Source organism: Castor canadensis, chromosome 1, assembly GCF_047511655.1.
Source record: "Castor canadensis chromosome 1, mCasCan1.hap1v2, whole genome shotgun sequence".
Lineage (NCBI taxonomy): Eukaryota > Metazoa > Chordata > Mammalia > Rodentia > Castoridae > Castor > Castor canadensis.
In genome coordinates, this window is record NC_133386.1 from 25,484,116 (window position 1) to 25,507,732 (window position 23,617).

The 23,617-nt window shown below is 41.3% G+C and overlaps 1 protein-coding gene across 3 annotated transcripts; it reads right to left on the reverse strand.

The window, feature by feature from the left end:
• Positions 1-365: 365 nt before the first annotated feature.
• On the reverse strand, positions 366-19,789 carry Abracl (ABRA C-terminal like). 3 transcript variants are annotated; one of them, XM_074073368.1, is made up of 5 exons: positions 19,517-19,787; positions 11,602-11,720; positions 11,220-11,286; positions 6,323-6,389; positions 366-951 (listed from the first exon to the last, which is right to left on the reverse strand). In XM_074073368.1, the coding sequence occupies exons 1-5, from the start codon at positions 19,523-19,525 to the stop codon at positions 767-769; spliced, it is 447 nt and encodes a 148-aa protein (XP_073929469.1). In that variant the 5' UTR covers positions 19,526-19,787; the 3' UTR covers positions 366-766. The 3 variants fall into 3 exon arrangements, with proteins under 3 accessions (XP_073929469.1, XP_020030080.1, XP_073929478.1); XM_020174491.2 differs by lacking the exon at positions 11,602-11,720; XM_074073377.1 differs by lacking the exons at positions 11,220-11,286; positions 11,602-11,720 and having other exon boundaries at positions 19,517-19,789.
• Positions 19,790-23,617: the final 3,828 nt, after the last annotated feature.

Genomic DNA, 23,617 nt, shown 5'->3' on the forward strand with positions numbered 1-23,617 from the left:
GCTGCAATCATAGACAGACCCACGTTGCCTTTAGGAGAGCTAACTAATCCAACTGCAAACTGAAAGTTTTTATGTTAAATGTTTTATCATGCCCCTATACACTGACATCAAAATAATTTTTTGGCAGTACTGGGATCTGAACCCAGAGCCTCATGCTTGCTAGGCAGATGCTCTACCACTTGAGCCAAGCCCTGAGCCACAATATTTATTTCAATAGGATCTAACATTAACACATGTTTTCCAATTCTGTAGCTTTAAGTTACCAAATCAAGGTAACTTTTACTATATTTACCTAATCTTCATGCTAAAAGTCAATTCTGAGAGGCACATAAATACTTAAATAACAAAATAAGGTAATAAGGAGATTTTTAAGACAGTTCCATGTTTTTATTATACAAACATTGTAACATTCCTTGTGGTGGCTGCTCCTCAGTTTGTTTCTTGCTTTGACAGAACGTCAAGTATCTGTAGAAATTGTCTAAGAATCATTTATGAACCAAATAGTCACTTAACCCCTCCCAAAAATGCCTGATTGCCAAATCTCCCACCTACATTGCTGAGAAAAATAGGTTTTGTTTATTTTACAGTGTAATACATACATCTGCTTTCAAGATATATAAACAGACAGACTTCTAAAATCTGAGTCTCCTTTTGTTTACAAAGTTCTATAAAAATACACTAAGTAACCTCATGTTTGTCCTTCGACTTAATGTTCCAGTTGCCAGAAACAAAAAAGTTAGCAATACACAAAGGTACGGGAGCCACATTAATCTTGCAGCAGTACAATGTCGACATGATCATGAACACCTTGCAAAAGTAGCTCTCCAGAGTATGTGACAATCTTCCTTCGTTTAGCAGCTTTGAGAGTTCCTACCAGCGCTTCAAAGAGGTTGGCACATTTGTCATCTCGGAAAAGGACCCCAAATTTCACACTTAACTTTCCATCAGCATCTAAATTGAGAAAAAACAATGTCAGCAAATACAAAGTCTGTTTCTTGTCTCCATATATAGCAAACTTGCAAAATCTTCAAGAAGTATCTAGTTACAAACTAAGCAATATTACAATTTAACATTTAATCATAAGTTAAAATAACCTCTTCCTAGATCCAAGTGATACAATAAATGCAGCGTGTTATATACATGAGGCTTTCTGGCCTTAGAATCATCTAGACAAAGAATGAAAAAAAACCAAGAAACATTTTTAACAGATAAAAATGTGGTAGTGATAAGGTTATAGGTGAATTTCTCTCAATTTTGATACATTAAATTATGTTAGCTGTTAAATCAATAAAGACAACAGATGAAAGGGAAATTTAGGATCAAGAGCAATGTTTCTCTAAGTGTGTTCTGAACAAGCTCAGAATCCCCAGGGTGGGAGTTTAAAAAAATGCATATTCCTCAGCCATCATCCATCATGACCACTGAACCTCATTTCCTGGTGGTAGGCCCGGAAATTTGTATGTACAAGAGGTTATCTTGTCTGAAGGCCAATTTTTAATAGACGTTGAAAATTAAGATAGACAAAAAGTGGATCTGCTGGGAAAATGAGAATCTGTTACTGGTCACAGATACAAGTGGAGTGACTGGGTAAACCTCACACAGGTCCTGCAATCCCTCTCTGGGCTTCAGTTACCTCACTCTTCAAATGAAGGTAAAAATACCCCTGACCAAGCTGTTGTGATGATGAATAGGTATAATATAGGTAAAGATGTTTATAGAGTGCCCAGCACATGGCAAATTTTCAATTTAGGTTAACAATTTTAAAGGCAGAAACCTGAATATAACCTCAGAGCACTCTGGTCCCCTCATTCCTCTACCTGACAAATGTCCAAGTGTCTTTTGTAGCTCTCGCCTCTCCTTTCCATTGATGGTTAATTCCTGAGTTGAGGCCCTAATTGTTTCTCACCTGGTGACTGATAACACCTGACCAGTCTCCCTTCCCCCATTTTGGTTCCCCAATGCATCATCCACATTGGTATGGAAGAAAAAATGTAAAAGAAATTTTATGAGATTCAAATTTGACTGATACTCTTCTTCTCTAGTTTTTCAATGGAGCCCAATCATCTTCAACATAAAGTGCAGCTCCTGGCCTCACAGATAAGTTTCCTCATCCCCTGATCACACATCTATCACTTGTCTGGTTTTCGGCCATATCACTCCATCCACCTTTTGTCCAGTCATAATGAACTTTCTGCTGCTACCCAGAGTGCCACGAGAGATCGTGCTTTTGCAATTTCGTCTACATTAAGTCATATGACTAGCATCCTTTCCCTAGCTAAATTCTTTTGCTTTAAGAACAGGCTCAAATATTAACTTCCCAGAGATGTCCTCCATGATTACCTCAGTTGAGTTAATATCTCTTTCTAAAAAATTTGAGTATGTCTATCAAAGCACTCTCCATTAATTATGTTAATAATAGCTAACATTTATTGAGTACTTGCTATGTTCCTAGAATGGTTTGATGCATTTTACAGTCATTAAAATTCACTCAATCCTCATTTCATGGAAGAGAAGACACCACTGATTGCAAGAAGCACCATTATTTTATATTCTAATCAAACTGCCAATTTAACTACAGTACACCATGTATTAAAATGCATTCTCATTTCAGACATTTTAACAAGTAAAAATTTGTCTTTGAATTGATGATAGAGTATTATTATACAAATAAGGAAACCAACAAACAAAAGAGTTTAAAAATGTATCCAAGATCGCACATCAACTATGCAGAGGAGATACGATTCATTACCAGAGAGTCTGACACTAGAGTCCATACTTCTCATCTTTTTGAGACAGGGTCTCACTCTGTATTCCCCAGGCTGCCTAGAACTTGTTATGTAGCCTAGGCTGGCCTTGAATTCTCAATTCTTCTGCCTCTGCCTCGAGTGCTGGGATTACAGGTATGTGCCACTATGCTTCACTGAGTCCATACTCTCAGCCACTTCTCAATTCCAGCTACCTAGAGAAAACCTCAAGAGCTGAGATGGAAGTTTTTTCTGCATCTCCTTTACTTTAGCACAAAGGAGACACTCAAGAAACATGTTGGATAAAAGAGTCTAAATGTCCAAATAACCATTCTCCACTTAATCTTTTCTAACTGGATGAAAAATGAGACTTTAAAGATTTGACTTTAAAAGAAACATAAAATTTCCTTCATTAATTTCCAGCTGGAAGTCATACATCATATGTAGATCAGTCAAAAATACTCCAGACACACCTTAAACAATTAACCATACTATGTCCAAAGATGGCACATCTCCATATAGGCTCTCCAACTCAATAAGTGATGTTTTACCAAGAACAAGAAAGTCAATGTGTCCTGGTGAAGCTGCAAATTTTAAAGTATTTTCATGCATATGGAAGTTATGATAATTATCTCAAGTCTTCTAATTTGTAAAACTGCTCAATTTGAAGTGGAGTTTCAATTTGCCATAGTAGAATATAGACATTCTTCCAGGGGTATATAGGTTAGAATTTTAAAACCAGTTGAATCTAACCAATGAACACCAGGCTGACATAGATAAGAAGGAAACCCAACAAATCTTTGGAAACATGCCTTTAACAATCTAAATAATAGTACTACTCCCAAGTAGCATGATATCCTTGAGCTCAGGAAACACTGGGGATACAGGGCAGGAACAAAAGTAGGGGCATCCTAGTTACCAAACTTCCTTCAAGTGGGTATGGTGATGGGGGAGGGGAGAAAAATGGAGCTAGGAAATATAGTTCATCCATTTGACTGGAGAACTAAATAAATTTCACTCTCCCATGTCTTTTCAGTGTTCTCTACAAGCATCAAATGCATTCTCCTTCCAAATTCAATTCATGCTTCTCCTTAACTGATCTGCTCTACACTTCAAAGTCCTACCCCAACCTCTCTAGCTCCCAATAATCTGTTTTCCTGGGACCATAGTGAACTGAATGCCAGAACTTCACAGTATAATACAGCATCTTTTACTGAAAATTGCCTTGTGAGTTTTCGTCAACTAAGTAGTAAGATGCTTGAGGATGCTTGTAATTACATAAGGCTTGGCATATGTGGACGCTCAACAAATAGTAACTGGCAACATCATCAAACTCACTTGATTGCTACATCACACTTTTTTTTTTCTTTTGGCAGCACTGGGGTTTGAACTCAGGGCTTCACACTTGATAGGCAGGCACTCTTACCACTTGAGCCACTCCACCAGCCCTTTTCTGTGATGGGTCTTTTGAAATAGGTCTCGAACTATTTGCCTGTGGCTAGCTTCAAACCGAAATCCTCCTGTTCTCTGCCTCCTGAATAGCCAGGGCTTCACTCTTGCAAAGCAGGTGCTGCACCACTTGAGCCCTATCTCCAGTCCACTTTGCTCTAGTTATTTTGGAGATGGAGGGCTCTCAAACTATTTGCCCAGGCTGACCTCGAACTTTATCTTCCCAATCTCAGACTCTCAAGGAGCTAGGATTACTGTGAGTCACCAGCATCTGGCATCCATAGCACTTTAATAAGCTTCTTTTATCTTTTGTTGGTATGTGTTGGTAATGTAGACTTAGATTTGATGTCGAAATAAAGTGACTAGAGGAGACCAAGAAAGGAGTTGGAGTTGGAGGTGACTTGCTTAGCACGTGTGAGGTCACAGGTTCCATCCCCAGAATACAAAACAAAACAAAAAAAAAAAAAAAAAAGGGAGAGAGAAGAGGGAAGGAAGGAAGGAAGGAAAAAGGAAAGGGAGGGAGGGAAGGAGGGAGGGAGGGAAGGAGGGAGGGAGGGAGGGAGGGTGGAAGGGAGGGAGGGTGGAAGGGAGGAAGGAAGGAGGAAGGAAGGGAGGAAAAGAAAAAGAAGACAGAGTAAAACTCCAGTGGGACAGTCAAGAGAGTATGCTCACAGAGATCTGTCCCAGCAAATTTATACCCCACTGCAGTTTCAGAATGAAGTCTTCTGCCATCTTTTGGAAGAAATTATTTTTCTGCTTTCAAAAAAAAAAAAATGGAAGAAATGGTAGAAGAGGAGGCCGGAGTAATGCAATGTGAGGACTCCACCAGCTCTTGCTGGCTTTGAAGACTGTGAGATGGGGCCAGGAGTTAAAGAATGCAGGCAGCCTCCAGAAACTGGAAAAGGTAAGGAATTAGATTCTCTCCCAAAGACCTGCAGAAAGGAATGAAGCCTGCAACGCCCTTAGCCAACGACTCCTCACCTACAGAAGACAGGACATGTATGAAGATATTAAATGCACTGATTTAAATGACTACGTTTCTAATATTCTGTTGCAGCAAGAATAGGAAACTGATGCAGGAGACATTAGCACTGAATGGCTTAACAGAAGATTCAAAGTGTGTCCTGTTGTTTTAAAGGATTTGTGGTTTACACGTAAGAAGAATTAAGCTAGAATAACAAAACAACTCTTTTTGCTTGCTTGGTTTTGCTTTGTTTTGGGGTTGTGAGGGGGGGGTTGGGTAGGTTATTTTTGTTTTTGTTCTTTGAGACAGTCTTGCTGTGTAGCCCAGGCTGGCATGGAACTCTTGATCTTCCCGTCTCTGGCTTCTGAGTGCTGGGATTACCAATGTGAGTTACCATGCTAGCAACCAAAAAACTTTTATATTTCTATGGCTGTTTTTCACTTGTATAATTTTAAAGCTTTGAGTTCCATTATCCTACTTGTTGCTGACTATGTCTGCTGTTCTTAAAATTTTCAAAAATGTTCCCCAAATTCTTGCATATCTCATCTGAGATGTACCAAGTACCTAAAGCTACAAGTACATAGTAACTCTCATTACAACTTAGGAAAGATGCCAATACTACCAATTTTACTCCACTACCTTCACAATAGCTGCCTAGCTGTTCAACAAAAAGATGAGTTTAAAGAAAAATACCTAAAAGATGGCTTGTTTTATTTTAGTTATATGTTCATAATTGTACAAAACCTCAAGAATTTAGATAAAATAACGACAATTTGGTATAATTTCGAAGTCCCTAGTCATTTGAAAGATTGTAAAATTGTGGCAGGACAAAGAAGAAAATATGGATTTTAATAGTGCGACAAATAAAAACTTGGTTCAATTATCAGATTTTAATGCAACTGGATGAAAGCCCAGCAATCTTCTTTCAATTCATAGAATAATGAAACATTTCATCTATTCTCTACCTCAGAAACCTCATGCCCCAGTCATCCTGCATCTCAGACATCCCTGTAGCTAAGGGTAGTTACCACCTGGGGCTGTGAGCCCAGCGGCTGAAACTGTCCTGGAGACCTCAGGTGGCCCCATCATAGGCTTCTCCAGAATGCTGGTACTGCCTGTGTTGAGGTAAATGCAAAAGAAATACTCTACCTGTTCAGATACTTACTTTTGGAACCCAAACGATGAATTTCCTCTACTAAGAGGTTAACCTCATGATCCACATTCATTGCTCCCTGAAAGAGAAAAAGGAAATCTGTATTATTCCATCTTCATAGTCCCTCAAGCACATAGAAATGAACAGTCCTTTCATTTTTGCATGTAGCTTCCTTTTTGCACATCCCTTTCCTAAAATCACTTTTGTGATGTGTATGGCAGTAGGATCCCCATCTTCCCCCTACCTATATAACCCTTCTGTCAGCAGCCCGCACACCTGGGCTCCTCAGGCTTCTGAGGAGAAGGCGGCCATTCTTCTGGCATGGCTGTTACTCTAAGCAGGTTCTCTCCACAGTGCCCCATTAGGAACCAAAACTACCAAAGGCAAGTAACATAGGATCCAGGCTCAGGACAGAGAAAGGCTTCGAACCAATAGCAATGTGACAAGCACTCGCTGATATAATGTCCAAGGCTCTATAGGAAGCTACAGAAGGCTTTGTGGAGGGCACAAGGGAGGAATGGACAAAGAAGACAAGTGGGAAAGGGTGTTCTATGCACAGGGAAGAACATATGCAAAATTATGTAGGCCAAGGAGAAAATACATAGCACACTTGAGGCAGACATTGAACTTGGCTGGGGATGCCAAGACAGACTATCATACTCCCTGCCCCTCAGGAACCTATGGTCCAATGGGGGAGGCAGGTCAATACCAAGGCCATTTTCATACCCTCAGGTCAGTGCAATGGTAACTTCTGGGTCACATACAAGAGCATTGTGGATTTCTCTGGGCAGCGTCCAGTAAATCTGCCTGCAGTGCTACCCTTGTGGTAAACACCATTCATCTTTGGATGAGGAAGGTTCCAGAAATAAAAGGAGCTGACATCTTGGCTTCCTAAATCCTCCATCTCCTGGGTGCTAAGCACACTTGCAGCCTCTTCTGATCTACACCCTTAACCTCTAGGCTGCAAGTTCCTCAAACCCTCTGGCTCTCATCCCCAGCCTTCACCCATTCTGTTTCTTTGGCCTAGACTACTGCTGTTCCTTTCTTGCAGTTAACTCATACATCCAGTCTCAGTTAAAATGTAACTTCCTCCAGAAAGCACTCCCTAAAGCCCAGGAATAGGACAGCTCCCCTATTGTGTGTTCCCATAGCACAGTGTACCCCTCTTAATTTCACTGCACCGGAATTACTGATTTCTCAGCTTTCACTACTAAAAAATAAGCATCTCTCTGCACAGATCTGATTGAAATGCTCCCTACTCAACATGTCTGGCACCAACAGTAAAGCTTAAATATTTAAACATTAAATATTTATTGCTTTCAAGGACTTTAAAGAACAAACAAAGGGAATGGAACTACACCTGTGGGAGTATCCAAATGTAGAAGCAACAGGGTAGAATGTGCATCATTCAATCTATTTTCTTTCTTTCTTTTTTTCTTTTTTTTGGTGCTGGGATCGAACCCAGGGCCTCGTACACGCTAGCCAAGCACTGTACCACCGAGCTACATCCCAGCCCCTCAATCTATTTTCAAATCATAAGTTGAATAGGGAATTAAAAGTGGGGTTGTATGTACAGTTTTCTTTAAGGTGACAATCTGGAAGGAACAACTTTATCCAGATGGATTATAACTAATTCCTGATAGTTTTCAAAAATAAGAATGACATCTCTAACTATATACCACCTGCTTAAGTGATATTGCTTGAGACACCAGATTTTCTACCAGTAATAATTGAAAGTGATACTACCACCTGCTACATTATTTGTATGAATATTATAATTTAAGGAGCTTGCATTACAATGTAATTAAATGCAGCTACATGAAACTTATTATAAAAAATTAAAGTATCCAATATTGAGGACTTTGCATTGGTGAAATCATATCTATAACACTGTATGTATTTCCAGAAATAATTTAAAAGAGACACTAAAAACCTAGAATATACACAAAGTACACAGTCACTAAGCTGAAGAATACCATGCCTTAAGAATAATGGTAAGAAAAACCTGTTAATGTCAGAGTGGTCGACAGCTGTGGATGTTTCATTTTTTGGTTTGTTTTGTTTTCAGTACTGCAGAGTGAACCCAGGGCTTGTACATGTCAGGCAAGCGCTCAACCACTGAGCTACATCCCCAGCCCTTCTTTTATTTTGCTTATTTTATTTTTTATTTTAAGACAAAGTCTTGCTAAATTGGCCAGACTGGCCTGGAACTCACTATGTTTTCCAGGCTGGTGTCAAACTCTTGATCCTCTGGCCTCAGACTCACAAACAGCTGGGAGAGAGCTGTTGTTTTCACCTGTCTAGTACCCATTCCCCACTCTGACATGAACACTCTAATTTTTATTTGGATAGAGCATTTTCTTCCTTCTTCTAGACCCAGGTACCTTGGGTAGAGCCTCACCCTAGGCTTCAAAGTGATTCAGGACCAAAATGATTGGTCTGAGGCTTTAGCTAGGTGATCCTATTTAGAGCAATCCACTTCAGCCCTAAGATTCTGCTAGAACTATTTAGTAAAACATTGCCCTTCCACTGGGTTGTAAAATATAGGTTTGCAGTCCTGAAATAAATGGTCACCATGTATGAAAAACCTGCCAGGAATAAAGCAAATGCAAAGAAACTCAAGTCACATACCTGTGACTGAGCCAGTCCAAGATCCTGGACTTTCCAGTGTATGAAATAATGATATCTTTCTTGGTTTTGCCTGCACTGGTTTGTCTGAGTTTCTATTTCTTGCACTGTGAAGAACACAGACTCATAAAGTTAACTTAGAGAAGAGTTGCTGCTACTTTTTTTTTTAAACCAAAGTTCTTTATACATTCTTATATGAATAGCCTTATTTTGTATTGGTCTATGAGGTAGGATGGATGCAGATAACCACAAGGCGGATTGGGGAGTCATATAAAAAAATTCTCTAATAACCCACACTTCAGAACAATGAACACAGTTTATCCTGCTCCTGGAAGCAGTAATACAGAAGCAGTAGGGATCGGTGAGGGGTGATGAGAAAACTAGCCTGCACTGGACAAAAGAGAAAATGAGGTGCCCAAGATTAAGGACATCTCCAATTCTCAGATTCTATTTCTCCACCTTGTTAATTTATGTCTTCAACACCATTCCCCACTTCTGACCGCCACCAGCAACACACTTCAGAATTTGGTCTCATGTAATAATGAGAATCAAAGAAGAAATCCCTCTGTTAGATAAAACATGCATACTGCACTATATTAAGCAGATGTACGTGTATGCACTTAAAAGAAGGGAAGGCAACTAGTATTTCTTTATAATTACATGTTGAATGCTTTATGTTAACTTTGCAAACATAAACCTTGCAAAGCACTATTATTTATCCCACTTATAGATAACGGAACTAGCAAAATGCTGTTTCTAACACATCATTCTGGCTCTTCTTCCCCCTCTTCCTCTTGTTCATTTGCTATTATGCAAAGGCACTAAATATAACAGTGTATTTGTACTGAAATATTACATGCCGAGTACTTACTAAGGCAGATCCCTTCCAAGGCAAGAAAGACTCCCTGCGTAGACCCTTATAAATAGGAAAATAGCAGGTTTACAAACTACTGCTGGCATACATAATTTAGCATGTTTTATTCATTTCTTTTATTATTTAAGGTGGAGAGAGACACAAAGGGAAAAAAAATCTCATTGTTACACAATCCTAGGGAGACCCGGGGCATTTTATAAGGACAGAAGCCTGGTACCACAGCGAACAAGATGAACAATGCCAAAGGGCCACAGGCAGTGCAAGAACAGAGAAAGAAAGAGCCTGTAGGTGAGAGGCTGGAGCACGAAGAAAGGAAGACGGAAGCAGATGCTAGTCGGGCCTTCCAACTGTGACAGAAACTAATTAGGCTGTGTGCGTGGGAACCACAAAAAGGGCGGACGGGGAGGAGGGGGTGCTGCAGCGTGTGCTGATCTGCCCTATCAATGCACACTTAAGAAGGTATTCCAGGACCCTCTCATATTTGCTTTTTTTTTTTTTTTTAAAGCTTGGAGGCAATGCGTGGACGTGTTCAAAATGTCCAGGGAAAGTGCGGTCCCTGGAAATCAGAAGCCAACTTTCCACACTGGGGCGAGCACTTCTCCAGCGCTCCCGGATCTCAGGAACAGCTGGCGGGTCAAAGGCTGCCTGGGTTCCTTCCTCCTCCTGCAGGCGCGCGCGCACTCCATATTTGGTCATTCCCCCAAGTTTGGGTCTTGCCAAATAAGGGTCCCAAAACCCTGTACCCCGCAAGCCATCACCCGGTCACCACCGGCACCGGTGCAAAGTCTGGAGCGCAGGACTGGGCCACGAGGGAGGAGCTGCGTCCTGGAAGCCTTTGTCTCCAGCACCCACCGGCCAGCTCCCCCAAAGGTCCGGGATGGGAGACGAAAACGGACACTGCCCGGAGCGACACGAGCCCGCAGGGTCCCCACCCCATCTGATCGCAGAGCCGTACCTATCTCGAGCACTGCAGAGGGCACTGCCCGGAGACCATCAAATTTCTCAGGACGGCCTCTCCCTCGCCCCTCGCCCATCCTCACCCAGCTCTGCAGAACTGGCACGCGACCCACCGCAAAGTGCAAAAGCGACACGTAGCACCGCGGTAAAAAAAAACCAAAAAAAACCCATTCCACCGCTTCTCGCTTCCCTGTCCGCCCCCAGCCGGCAAACGTCACGTGAGCCGAGTGCGGAAGTGTGCGGGACAAGTGCGGGCGTGGGAGGCGCGCGGCCACCGGCCCCACCCTGCGCGGGGTCGGACCTCGCCACTCATCACCTGCGCCCACCTGAGTCTCCTCGCGGTCCCGGATTCCCTCTGTCCCACTCCCACCCCGCCCCCGGCTGCTCGATGTCCGCGGACACTCCTATCCATCCTTCTACCTTGCCACATTGTCCCAGGGACGCACTCACCTCCCCGCCTTCTTCTCCTTTGCAATGAAGAGCTAGCGTCCGTGGGCACCCGAGTGGCTTCAGTGCACTGGGGAGGAAGAGGAGAAGAAGGAAGTGGCCGAGGCGAAGGATAAACCTGCTATAAAGGCGGAGGAGGAGCAGGGGGCGGGGAAGGAAGAGTGGCTGCGCCTGCGAAGGGGCCGCCCACTCGCACGGGGACCGCCTGTGGGGAGTCAAGAGCCGAAGAGGCTACCGCGGAGCCCGCAGTCTCTGGACAGGTGGCCGAGCGTCCCGGACCTGCAGAACCCTGACCCAGAGCTACGATTGCAGCCCCGCTTTCATCCGCACGCTTCAGAGCCACCCGGCAAACCCCTGCAACCAATTCCGGTTCTTGATTTCCTACCAGGACTTCTCTCCCAACAGAAGATACAAAGCGCCCCCAACGTGTAGAGTAGTGAGGTCTCCTAGGAAAACCATGATTCCTGTTGATTCTGTATGCCCGGAGCGGGAACCTCCAGAAAACTAAGGAGAAATGATTTGATTTGCAAAATAAAGTACATTCCTGAAAGCCAGTTTGTTCTTCTGCAAAGAAATTTTATTTGCTAATTCTTGATTTTGGATGGGTGTAGGTTTCTTCCTGTATCTAACTTCATATTTCTACTTATTCATACTCCTTTATTTTAGTCACTTTTGTTGGTTGGGTGTGTGTGTGCGTGATATGCTTGCTGTACCCAGAGTTTTGGAAAGAAAAGCTGACCCAAATTCTCCCTAGAGAAGGAGCTGCACAAGTAACTGCAAAAAAAGGTCCTCTCCCCACACCTGGGTGATTGATTTAAGAGTGATCATGTGACCAATCCATCAAGTAGCGGTGAAGTAACAGCAAACAAGGTGATAATTAGAGATTAGGTTATAACTCTCTGATGAAACCCTTAATTAGCAAGCCAATCAAAGTCTCTTTTGGAAAATGAAAATGAGAATATAGAAAACCCAGCCATCTGACAGAAAGGGGCCAAAATGGGCTTTCCAAGAAAGCAATGCAATGACTGACAGAAACCAAGAGTCTAAGAGAAGGGGAGGCTGGGATGTAAGGAGGACAACACAGGCTGCTTCCCAGGGGTGTGCAAGTATCCAGGTCCCTAGGACTGCCCTGGATCTGCTTTCCAAGCTGCGCCCTAGTGACCCTTTTATAGGCAACGTGCACCACAGGGGTGTGACTGTGAATGAGTCTCTGTTCTGTAACCTTCAACAGAGTTGGAATTCTAAATTTCTCCTGTCAGATGAAGATTAAGGTAATTGCAAGATCCTTAAAGGCCTCACCAACAGAAAGCTATCTCTCTGGGGCTATGTAACACAAAATTATAATTTAAGAAAAATATGGCCAGCTGGGCACCCAGTGGCTCACACCTGTAATCCTACCTACTCAGGAGGCAGAGATCGAAAGGATTGCAGTTGGAAGCCAGTTCAGGGAATATAGTCTGCCAAGACCCTACCTGGAGGGGAGTGGGGAAGCATCATCACAAAAAAAAAGACTAGTGGAATCTCCAGCAATAAAGGAAATGCAAATTAAAACCATGCTAAGATTCCACCTCACCCCTGTTAGAATAGCCATCATTAGCAACACCACCTACAACAGGTGTTGGCGAGGATGTGGGGAAAAAGAACCCTCTTACACTGTTGGTGGGAATGTAAACTAGTACAACCACTCTGGAAAAAAATTTGGAGGCTACTTAAAAAGCTAGACATGGATCTACCATTTGATCCAGCAATACCACTCTTGGGGATATACCCAAAAGACTGTGACACAGGTTACTCCAGAGGCACCTGCATACCCATGTTTATTGCGGCACTATTCAAAATAGCCAAGCTATGGAAACAGCCAAGATGCCCCACCACTGATGAATGGATCAAGAAAATGTGGTATCTATACACAATGGAATTTTATGCAGCCATGAAGAAGAACGAAATGTTATCATTCACTGGTAAATGGATAGAATTGGAGAACATCATTCTGAGTGAGGTTAGCCTGAATGGATCAAGAAAATGTGGTATCTATACACAATGGAATTTTATGCAGCCATGAAAAAGAATGAAATGTTATCATTCACTGGTAAATGGATAGAATTGGAGAACATCATTCTGAGTGAGGTTAGCCTGGCCCAAAAGACCAAAAATCGTATGTTCTCCCTCATATGTGGACATTAAGATCAAGGGCAAACACAACAAGGGGATTGGACTTTGAGCACATGATAAAAGCTTTAGCACACAAAAGAGGGGTGAGGATAGGTAAAACACCTAAAAAATTAGCTAACATTTGTTGCCCTTAACGCAGAGAAACTAAAGCAGATACCTTAAAAGCAACTAAAGCCAATAGGAATAGGGGACCAGGAACTGGAGAAAAGGTTAGATCAAAAATAATTAACCTAGAAGGTAACACACACACACAGGAAATTAATGTGAGTCAACTCCCTGTATAGCTATCCTTATCTCAACCAGCAAAAACCTTTGTTCCTTCCTATGATTGCTTATACTCTCTCCTCAACAAAATTAGAGATAAGGGCAAAATAGTTTCTGCTGAATATTGAGGGGGCGGGGGGGGGGGCAGAGGGAGGGGGTGGGGGGCAGAGGGAGGGGGTGGGGTGAGTGGTAAGGGAGGGGGTGGGGGCAGGGGGGAGAAATGACCCAAGCCTTGTATGCACATATGAATAATAAAACAATAAAAAAAAAAAAGAAAATGTGGTATCTATTCACAATGGAATTTTATGCAGCCATGAAGAAGAACGAAATGTTATCATTTGCTGGAAAATGGATGGAATTGGAGAACATCATTCTGAGTGAGGTTAGCCTGGCCCAAAAGACCAAAAATCGTATGTTCTCCCTCATATGTGGACATTAGATCAAGGGCACATGATAAAAGCGAGAGCACACAAGGGAGGGGTGAGGATAGGTAAGACACCTAAAATATTAGCTAACATTTGTTGCCCTTAACGCAGAGAAACTAAAGCAGATACCTTAAAAGCAACTGAGACCAATAGGAAAAGGGGACCAGGAACTGGAGAAAAGGTTAGATCAAGAAGAATTAACCTAGAAGGTAACACACATGCACAGGAAATTAATGTGAGTCAACTCTCTGTATAGCTATCCTTATCTCAACCAGCAAAAACCCTTGTTCCTTCCTATGATTGCTTATACTCTCTCTACAACAAAATTAGAGCTAAGGGCAAAATAGTTTCTGCTGGGTATTGAGGGGGTGGGAGGGAGAGGAAGGGGGCAGGGTGGGTGGTAAGGGAGGGGGTGGGGGCAGGGGGAGAAATGACCCAAGCCTTGTATGCACATGTGAATAAAAAAAAAAAAAAAAAAAAAAACAGAAAAAGACTGGTGGAGTGGCTCAAGGTGTAGGCCCTGAGTTCGAGCCCAGTACTGCAAAAAAAGAAAGAGAGAGAGAGAGAGAGAGAGAGAAAGAAAGAAAATAAATCATACTTAGCAATTCTCTGAGCAAGGCCTAGCTATTTCTGCCTTTGGCGGTAGTGACAGTTCTTGAGTCAGACAGTATACAATGAGGTGAATGATGAACGACCAACAGTGACACTGTAGTGTGCTTTTCTGTTGTGACTAAGCAGTTAGTATTTCTCTGTATCCTACCAGCCAGGAAGAAGGAAAATAGATTACCTAAACAACTAAAAGTTTTGTTCATTTAAAAATAAATTCAGTCTTTAAGGATGTCATGGTGAGATTGAAACTAAGGCCCGTGTTTGTTATACAAGTGCTCTACCACTCCAGCAGCACCCCCAGGTCTTTCCTTTGTATTTTGTTTTGAAGATAAGATCTCAAACCTGGGCTGGCTTCAAACTCACAATCCTTCTCCTTCCACCTTCTGAGTAGCTGGGGTTGCAAGTATTTGTCACCATGTCCAGCTTCAATGAATATTCAAGAAAATGTAATGACCTCTAATTTTTTTCTGGATAATTCCAGCCTTTATATCAGTTGGCCAAAAAGTTGAGGATTTTGTGGCTTTCCAATGTGAGTAAAATAATTAGATCAATAAATGTAATTTGAGATTAAAAAAGATGTTATCAGTACATATTCTACACTAAGAATAACAAATCATATTAATCTACAGAATAAGGAATTATAATTCAAGAAAGTTGTTTTTGATGAAAGAAATACAAAAATTTTCTCAACTAATATTTTTCATACCCAATTATTACTCCTTCAGTTTCATACAAATCTTTGCTATCTTTTCTTGCTCTTTTAGGAATATTATCATGTACAATGTAAACAACATGGAAGTTTAACTTAAAAACAAATAACGAAGTTTATAAAACAGTTAAGAAGTGCTTGTTGAATATGAAGGATGTGCTGGTAACAATGTACCAGTATTGAAAGTACAAAGCACTGGGAGGATAATCCTCCTTAAAAACTGAGACACATTCTTGGCGTTAAGCCTTAGAAGTCTGGTTTTTTTTTCACATTTTCACACATTTCAGGAGCTCAACAGCCTTGTATATCTAGTGGTTATCACATTGGACACTGTACCTATAGAAAATTCCAGAATAACTCAAGAAATGATTCGCTAATTTCCTTAAGAAATTATATGTCCCTGCAATGATACAAAATTATATGATCTTTAAAGCTCATGGAAAATTGCAGCAGTCATTTTGAAAATGTAAATTTTTGTGATAATTTTTTTTGTAAATTTTCTGTGAGACCTTTTGTGATAGGTAGAAAAAAAAATCTTGCACCGAATCCCTCAGAATGCCGATTCCATCCTGGTCTGTTTTCAACAGAAAAGGAACAAGAGTATTCACAAGAATGCTGTTTATCGTATTTCTAAACTAGAGCTCCCCATTTAAACAGCAGAATAGATTAAAATCCATACAATAGGATGTTATCCACCAAGGAAAATAACGACCACGTACAAGGAGATGATAAATCTCACCATGCAGTGTTCAGGGGAATGAGCCTGACAGCTTTTCCTTCTACACAAAGTTTTAAAAGCTGCAAAAGCAGCTTTTTGGTGTTGATTAGCACTGTGGTAGTGGAGTAGTGACTGAGAAGGGACACAGCGGGGTCTTAGACGTGCTGATAATGTTCTGCTTCTGTTTGCACAGGTGTGTTGAGAATTCACTAAGCTGCACACTTACCATAAATACATATAAACTGAAAATATTCTAAGTCAAAATTGCATCCAACCAGGTTATGGTGGCTCACACCTGTTATCCCAGCTAAATGGGAGGCAAAGATAGGAGGGTCATAGTCCAAGGCCGGCCCTGCGCAAAAGCATAAGATCTTATCTGGTGTTATCAAACTCTAATACTACCAAAGAAAAAAAAATTGCATCTAACACACTTACCTTACCAATCATCGAGGCTTACACCACCCTGCCTTAAACGTGCTCAGAACACTTCTATCAGCCTACAGCTGGTCAAAATCTTTTTACACAAAATCTATTTTATAATAGAGTGTTGAATAACTCATGCAATTTATTGAACACTGTACTGAAAGAGAAAACCAGAAAGGTTGCATAGGTCCTCTTTTGTACCATCATAAAAAAAAAAAACTGTAAATTAAGTCATATAAGTTGGAACTATCTGTATTTTCAGTGGGTATATTCTTTCTTTAATAAAACATTTTTTAATAACTAATAGAGGATCTAGACAAAGCATGGTGGTTATACTTGTAATCCCAGAGCTCAGAAGGTTTGAGACCATCCTGGGCTATATAATGAGTTTAAAACCAGTCTAAGCTGCATACATAGCAAGACCCTGTCAGTTATAATAATAATAATTAGTAATAAATGAAATAAAGTAGTGTTGAAAGAAACTTTTAAAAAACCCTAACTAAATGGAAGGATGGATATTTTATGTTCATAGACCGAAATTGTAAGGATTGGCAATATTTGTTGAAGTGATCTACAGGTTCCACACAATCCCATCAAAATTCTAACTTCCTTTTTCCAGAAATCAACAAGTTGATCCTAAGATTCATATAGAAATTAAAAGGGTCCCCCCAAAAAAACATAAATCTTGAAAAGGAGCAAAGGTGGAAGACTCACTTCCTGATTTCAAAGTTTACTACAAAGCTACAGTAAGGGCTGGGGGCCTGGTTCACGTAGTAGAATGCCTGCCGAGTAAACTGAAGTCCTGAGTTCAAACTCCAGGATAAACAAAATATGGAATAGTTGATACGATGGAATAAATATGGATTCACACTGCAATATGAATGAATCTTTAAAATACTATGCTAGATGGAAGAAAGCAGAAGCAAAGAGCCATATATTACACAAATCTATTTATATGAAATGTCCAGGAGAAAAATTCACCAGACAAGTAGGTGGTAGATTTGTGGTTGGGAGGGGAGGTGGTCAAGGGAGTAATAGCTAAGGGACACAGGGTTTCTTTCTGTGGTGATTAAAAATGCTCTGGAAATGAAGCCAGGGGTATGGCCAGTGGTACAGAGGGGTGTACTGAGCATGCTCAATGCCCTAGGTCAACCATCAACATGGAAAAAAAAAAAGGGAAAAAAAAAAACCCAATGATGTTCTGGAATTAGTGGTGAAAGCTGGAAGATTGCACAATCCCGTGAATGCAGTAAAAGCCAATAAATTACACACTTTAAAATAGTGAAATTTGTGACATTTGAATCATATTTCAATTTCTCTTTTCAGGAAAGAATGGAAAGTCACAACTATTAATTATTAATGAGAAAATAAAAATGATTTAGCTGAAAAAAAACTATTGAACAAAAAGGGTCAATGTGACTGTGGCAGGAAGATGTTGTCTTTTATCATTGCTGCTTCATTCATTTATTCACCCATTAAACAATTATTGAACCACAGATGTCAAGTCTCTTTCCCAAAGTGTGGTCAAAGGCAACAACCTTTCCCATAAGAGGAGTCATTCTTTGTCAAGTGAAAACTACTTGGCTCACCTGGTTTATTACATAATAATATATCATTATTTCTAGAATTTGAATTAGGGCATTTTCCTTACTTTTCATTTATCCTTCTTCCAGACCTTGCTTCACTAATTCTTTTTATTTATGTATTTTGGCAGTACTGGGGTTTGAAATCAGATCCTCACACTTGTTAGGCAGGTGCACTATCACTTGAGCCATGCCCCCATTCCCTGTTTGTTTTAATTATATTTTAGGTAGTCTTTTATTTTTTGCCTGGAGCTGGCCTGGACCTCAATCCTCCTACCTATGGCCTCCAGAATAGCTGGGATGACAGGCGTGAACCACCATGGAGGGCTTAGTCGTTGAAATGGGGGTCTCACTAACTTTTTGCCCAGGCTAGCCTTGAACTTTGATCTACCTAGTCTCTGCCTCCAGATTACAGGCATGCACAATTGCATGGCACTCTTTATTATTTCTTGTTTTCCTTTCTCTGGGTCCCATATCAGAAACAATGTCTCCAACAAAAATGGTGGAGGGGGTAAATTCAAGTAGAATATATTCGATATATTGTAAGAACTTTTATAAATGCCACAACGTACCCCCACCCGACACAACAATAAAAAAAAGCCCTCTAGTTGCAAGAAATGAAAATATGACTGTACTGGGTGGGCTTGTAAAACTGTATCACAAAACCATATTCATATCCTCAGACACAGAAGCTACATCTCAAATGCCAGATTGCCATGAGTGGTTAATAGCAACTTTATAGGGTATCACAGAGCTTTTCTATTATTGCACAAAAAGTACTCTTGAACAGAGCTTTTCCAAGGAGGAAGAGGAGAAGGAGAAGGAGGAGGAGGAGAGAAAGAAGGAAGGAAGGAAGAAGGAAGGAAGGAAGGAAGGAAGGAAGGAAGGAAGGAAGGAAGGAAGGAAGGAAGGAAGGAAGGAAGCAACCAACCAAGAAAGAAAGAAAGAAACCAGAAGGCAGGTGTGGTGGTACATGCCACTAATCCCAGCACTTGGGAGACTAGGGCAGGAGGATTCAGCGTTTGAGGCCAGCTTTGGCTGCATAGTGAAACCCTGTCTATAATAAATAAAGTAAGAAAGAAAGACCTGGGAAATTGATAAGAATCCTAACAAGATGACTAGCCACAATTCATTTTTCAATCCTTCCTCTACTCCTAACCCACCACCCAACATATTTACAAACACCTGTATTTTAGGCTTCCTAATTTTCTGATAAGAAACCTAAATTGGGACTGGGACTATTGCTCAGTGTTACAGTGCTTGACTAGCATGTACAAGTCTCCGGGTTTGATCTCCAATACTAAAAAAAACCCAAAAAACTGAATCATGCCCACAAAATGACTCATCAAAATGATAAACCACAAGACCGCCCTAGTCACTTTAGGACAGCTGCTCACCCTCTCCATGTAGAATTGTTCCACTGGTATTCGGTTTTCCACTTTCTTGTCTTGCCTGTGTCTCTCTCAGCCTCTCCGAGAGGCTACATTGTCCCTCACTGGGCCTGAACCAGCTGAGAGGTAAAGTTTTGAGATCATTAAATTCAGTCGTGAGCAGTCAAGTGCTATGTGCAAAGAGCAGCCAGCCAGGCAGCTGTGGTGAGAACGATGGAGGCAGGTGTCAGGAGACACCAAGAAATACAAGTTCTAATCCACATGTCCAAAGTGCTGTCTAGGGTTTTAGGAGGCCTGGCTCTCCCACAAAGCATCCCCATGTAGTTAATCTGGCTGCTCATTAAAATCACCTCTCAAGCCTTGTGACCTTTTGTAACTGTTCCTCCCCTTTTGCCTTCTTCCTCCAAGTAACCCTTGATCAGTGTTCTGTCATTACAGATTAATTTGCACTACAGATTAAGATGCAAATAATTGTATTAGATACATGAAATAATACAATATATACTCTTTCGCTGGCTTTTTTTCACTTGGGATGATTATTTTGAAATTCCTCTATATTATTGTGCATCAGTAGTTCATTTTTATTGCTGAATAATATCTCTTTGTTTTTCCATTTACTTGCTGGTGAATATTTGAGTTGTTTCCGGTTTGGGGTTATTTATTACAAAGAAAGCTGCTATAGATATTTGTGTATAAGTTTCTGTATGAAAAATAATCACCTGCCAAGCTTAAAAAGCAGTGCAAACCAATGCATCCATGTAGCTGAAGCTGGGACCACTGGTCTGAGTGAGCCTGGGAAGCCAGCAGCCAGCAAATGCTGACTGTAGCAACTACTCCAAGGAATTAAGAGAGAATGTTCACCACTCTTCAGCTACAATAGCTCACAGATGTCTTGTTAGTCCATCCCAAGAACATAAATGGCCTGGTCTCATTTCTTCCCAGGCTCCATCCTCATGGTAAGGACACTTTCTAAAGATAGGCAAAAGACAATCTTACAGCTAGGTAACGTGGGCCAAGTTGCACAGCAGGATTTGGGGGATGCTTGGGAAGGTCACTTCCTTCCCATCCCTTGCCATGTCTCCTCTACCGCCATGATTTACTTCTAAAATTCCCTTTGATGTATGTGGCTGTACACACACACAGTATTGAGTTTGCAATGTCAAGTGCTTTACAGAGACAGCCAAACAATGTCAGTGTGTGAAATAACCCTGGCTGACCACCACTTTAGAAAAGGGAGGTACCATTCAGCTGCACTAGAAATGCGAACCCACCATTGCTTGATGTCATCATTCAAGAGAAAGTAGAAATCTAACTTTTTTTTTGGATTTTTAGATGTTCATTCTTGACTCTTTTTTTTTAATTTTATTTTATTCATATGTACGTACAATGTTTGGGTCATTTCTCCCCACTTCCCCCACCCCCTCCCTTAACCATCCCACCCCCTCCCTCTCCCCCACTACCCCCTTGCTTCCAGGCAGAAACTATTTTGCCCTTATTTCTAATTTTGTTGTAGAGAGAGTATAAGCAATAATAGGAAGGAACAAGGGTTTTTGCTAGTTGAGATAAGGATAGCTATACAGGGCATTGACTCACATTGATTTCCTGTGTGTGTGTGTGTTACCTCCTAGGTTAATTATTTTTGATCTCACCTTTCTCTAGTTCCTGGTCCCCTTCTCCTATTGGCCTCTGTCGCTTTAAAGTTTCTGCATTAGTTCCTTTGCATTGAGGGCATCAAATGCTTTCTTGTTTTGTTTTTTTTTTTTAATTTCTTGCCTATCCTCTATACCTCCCTTGTGTGCTTTCGCTTTTATCATGTGATCAAAGTCCAATCCCCTTGTTGTGTTTGCCCTTGATCTAATGTCGGCATGTGAGGGAGAACATAAGATTTTTGGTCTTTTGGGCCAGGCTAACCTCACTCAGAATAATGTTCTCCAGTTCCATCCATTTACCTGTGAATGATAACATTTCGTTCTTCTTCATGGCTGCATAAAATTCCATTGTGTATAGATACCACATTTTCTTAATCCATTCGTCAGTGGTGGGACATCTTGGCTGTTTCCATAACTTGGCTATTGTGAATAGTGCCGCAATAAACATGGGTGTGCAGGTGCCTCTGGAGTAACCTGTGTCACACAGTCTTTGGGGTATATCCCCAAGAGTGGTATTGCTGGATCAAATGGTAGATCCATGTTTAGCTTTTTAAGTAGCCTCCAAATTTTTTTCCACAGTGGTTGTACTAGTTTACGTTCCCACCAACAGTGTAAGAGGGTTCCTTTTTCCCCCACATCCTCACCAACACCTGTTGTTGGTGGTGTTGCTGATGACGGCTATTCTAACAGGGGTGAGGTGGAATCTTAGCGTGGTTTTAATTTGCATTTCCTTTATTGCTAGGGATGGTAAGCATTTTTTCATGTGTTTTTTGGCCATTTGAATTTCTTCTTTTGAGAAAGTTCTATTTAGTTCACTTGCCCATTTCTTTATTGGTTCATTAATTTTGGGAGAATTTAGTTTTTTGAGTATATTCTGGTTATCAGTCCTTTGTCTGATGTGTAGCTCACAAATATTTTCTCCCACTCTGTGGGTGGTCTCTTCAGTTTAGAGACCATAGAAATTTAAATTTTTAAAACAAAATTTCACATTCTTCAAAGAAATGAGGTAACTAATTAAAATGCTTTGTGGTTTTTCTTTTTTTTTTTGGTGGGGTTGAGGGAAGGCTGTTGTTTCTATTTGTTTTGTTTGTATTTTTGCTTGCTTTGTTTGAGACAGGGTCTTTCTGTGTAGCCCAGGTTGGCCTCAAATTTGGGATCTTCCTGCCTCAGCCTCCTGAGTGCAGGGATTACAGATTTGTACCACCACATCCAGCTTAAAATGTTCTTTAAACACTGTTAAGCTCAAAAGAAATCTTTTTTCAGGCTAAAAAAAAGTCCCTTCAAAAATGCAAATGGCAGCCAGAAGCCCATGGCTCACAACTATAATCCTAGCTACTCAGGGGACAGAGATCTGAAGGATGTGGTTCGAAGCCAGCCCAAGCAAATAGTTCTGGAGACACTATCTGGGTGGTTGGGGGAAGAAATCACACACAAAAAAGGGCTGGTGGAGTGGCATATATCCCACTCCCGGGGATATATGCAAATATCCCTGGGAGTGGTAACACAAGTCTTTCTCTGGGAGAAATGAGAATCACACATCTCTGTTGGAGAGTTTTCTCTTTCTACAAACCAGATAACCCCTCCAATGTGTCACAGATCCTTCCTTCTCTCGATCCCTCTGCTGGCCTGAGCTTCCATTTTCTTTTCCTTCACAAATTTCTTTAGACTACTTGATATGTGCTGCTTCTCCCCCTCACCATTCACCATTATTTTACAGCTGGTAATCTGGCTTCTGCCCTTGCCTTTTCAATAGTCTCTAGTCTAGCATTCACTAATGACTCCCAGTTGGCTAACATAACGGACTGCCCTATTCTCATTGACCTGCAGTTCTCTGTTGCACTTTACATTGTCCCCAATCCCCTTAGTCTTGAGCAAGCCCCTGTCCCCAGAATGAGAGAGCAGGAGATCAGAGAGAGGGCAGCCGTGAGTGCTAGGAGTGGGTGAGAGGAGCCAGCTCCAGGCAGGATGCAGGAAACTTGACTCTTGACAAGAGGGTGATATTGTAAGGCAGAGTCCAAAGCTTCCGGAAGCAGATCAGAGCTGGGATCAGATTTGGGTTTCAGATCTGGGAGAGAAGATAAGACACTGTATGCTAGCACACAGAAAGCTGCACTAAACAAACATTTACGTAACAAAACTGATCTCCACCCTGTCCCTTCACTAGACTCAGGGCAAAATGTCTACAGCTGTGGATGGAAAGAAGAAACTGAAGTAGGAAGCCAGGGCACTGGCAGGGGAAACCATGGGTCAGATCCCCACAGGCACACCCCAAGCTCTCATCAGTTTTCTCCACTTTCAGAGCAGACTCTGGGAGACGCCAGAGTCATACAGCCTAAACTTCCCTTAATCATGAATGGGAGAACCAGAAGTGGGACCATCAGAAAATACTGGAAAGCATGTGCAGAAAGCTGAGGAACACCAGTGTGGATTACTGTAATACCAGCACTCGAGAGGCTGA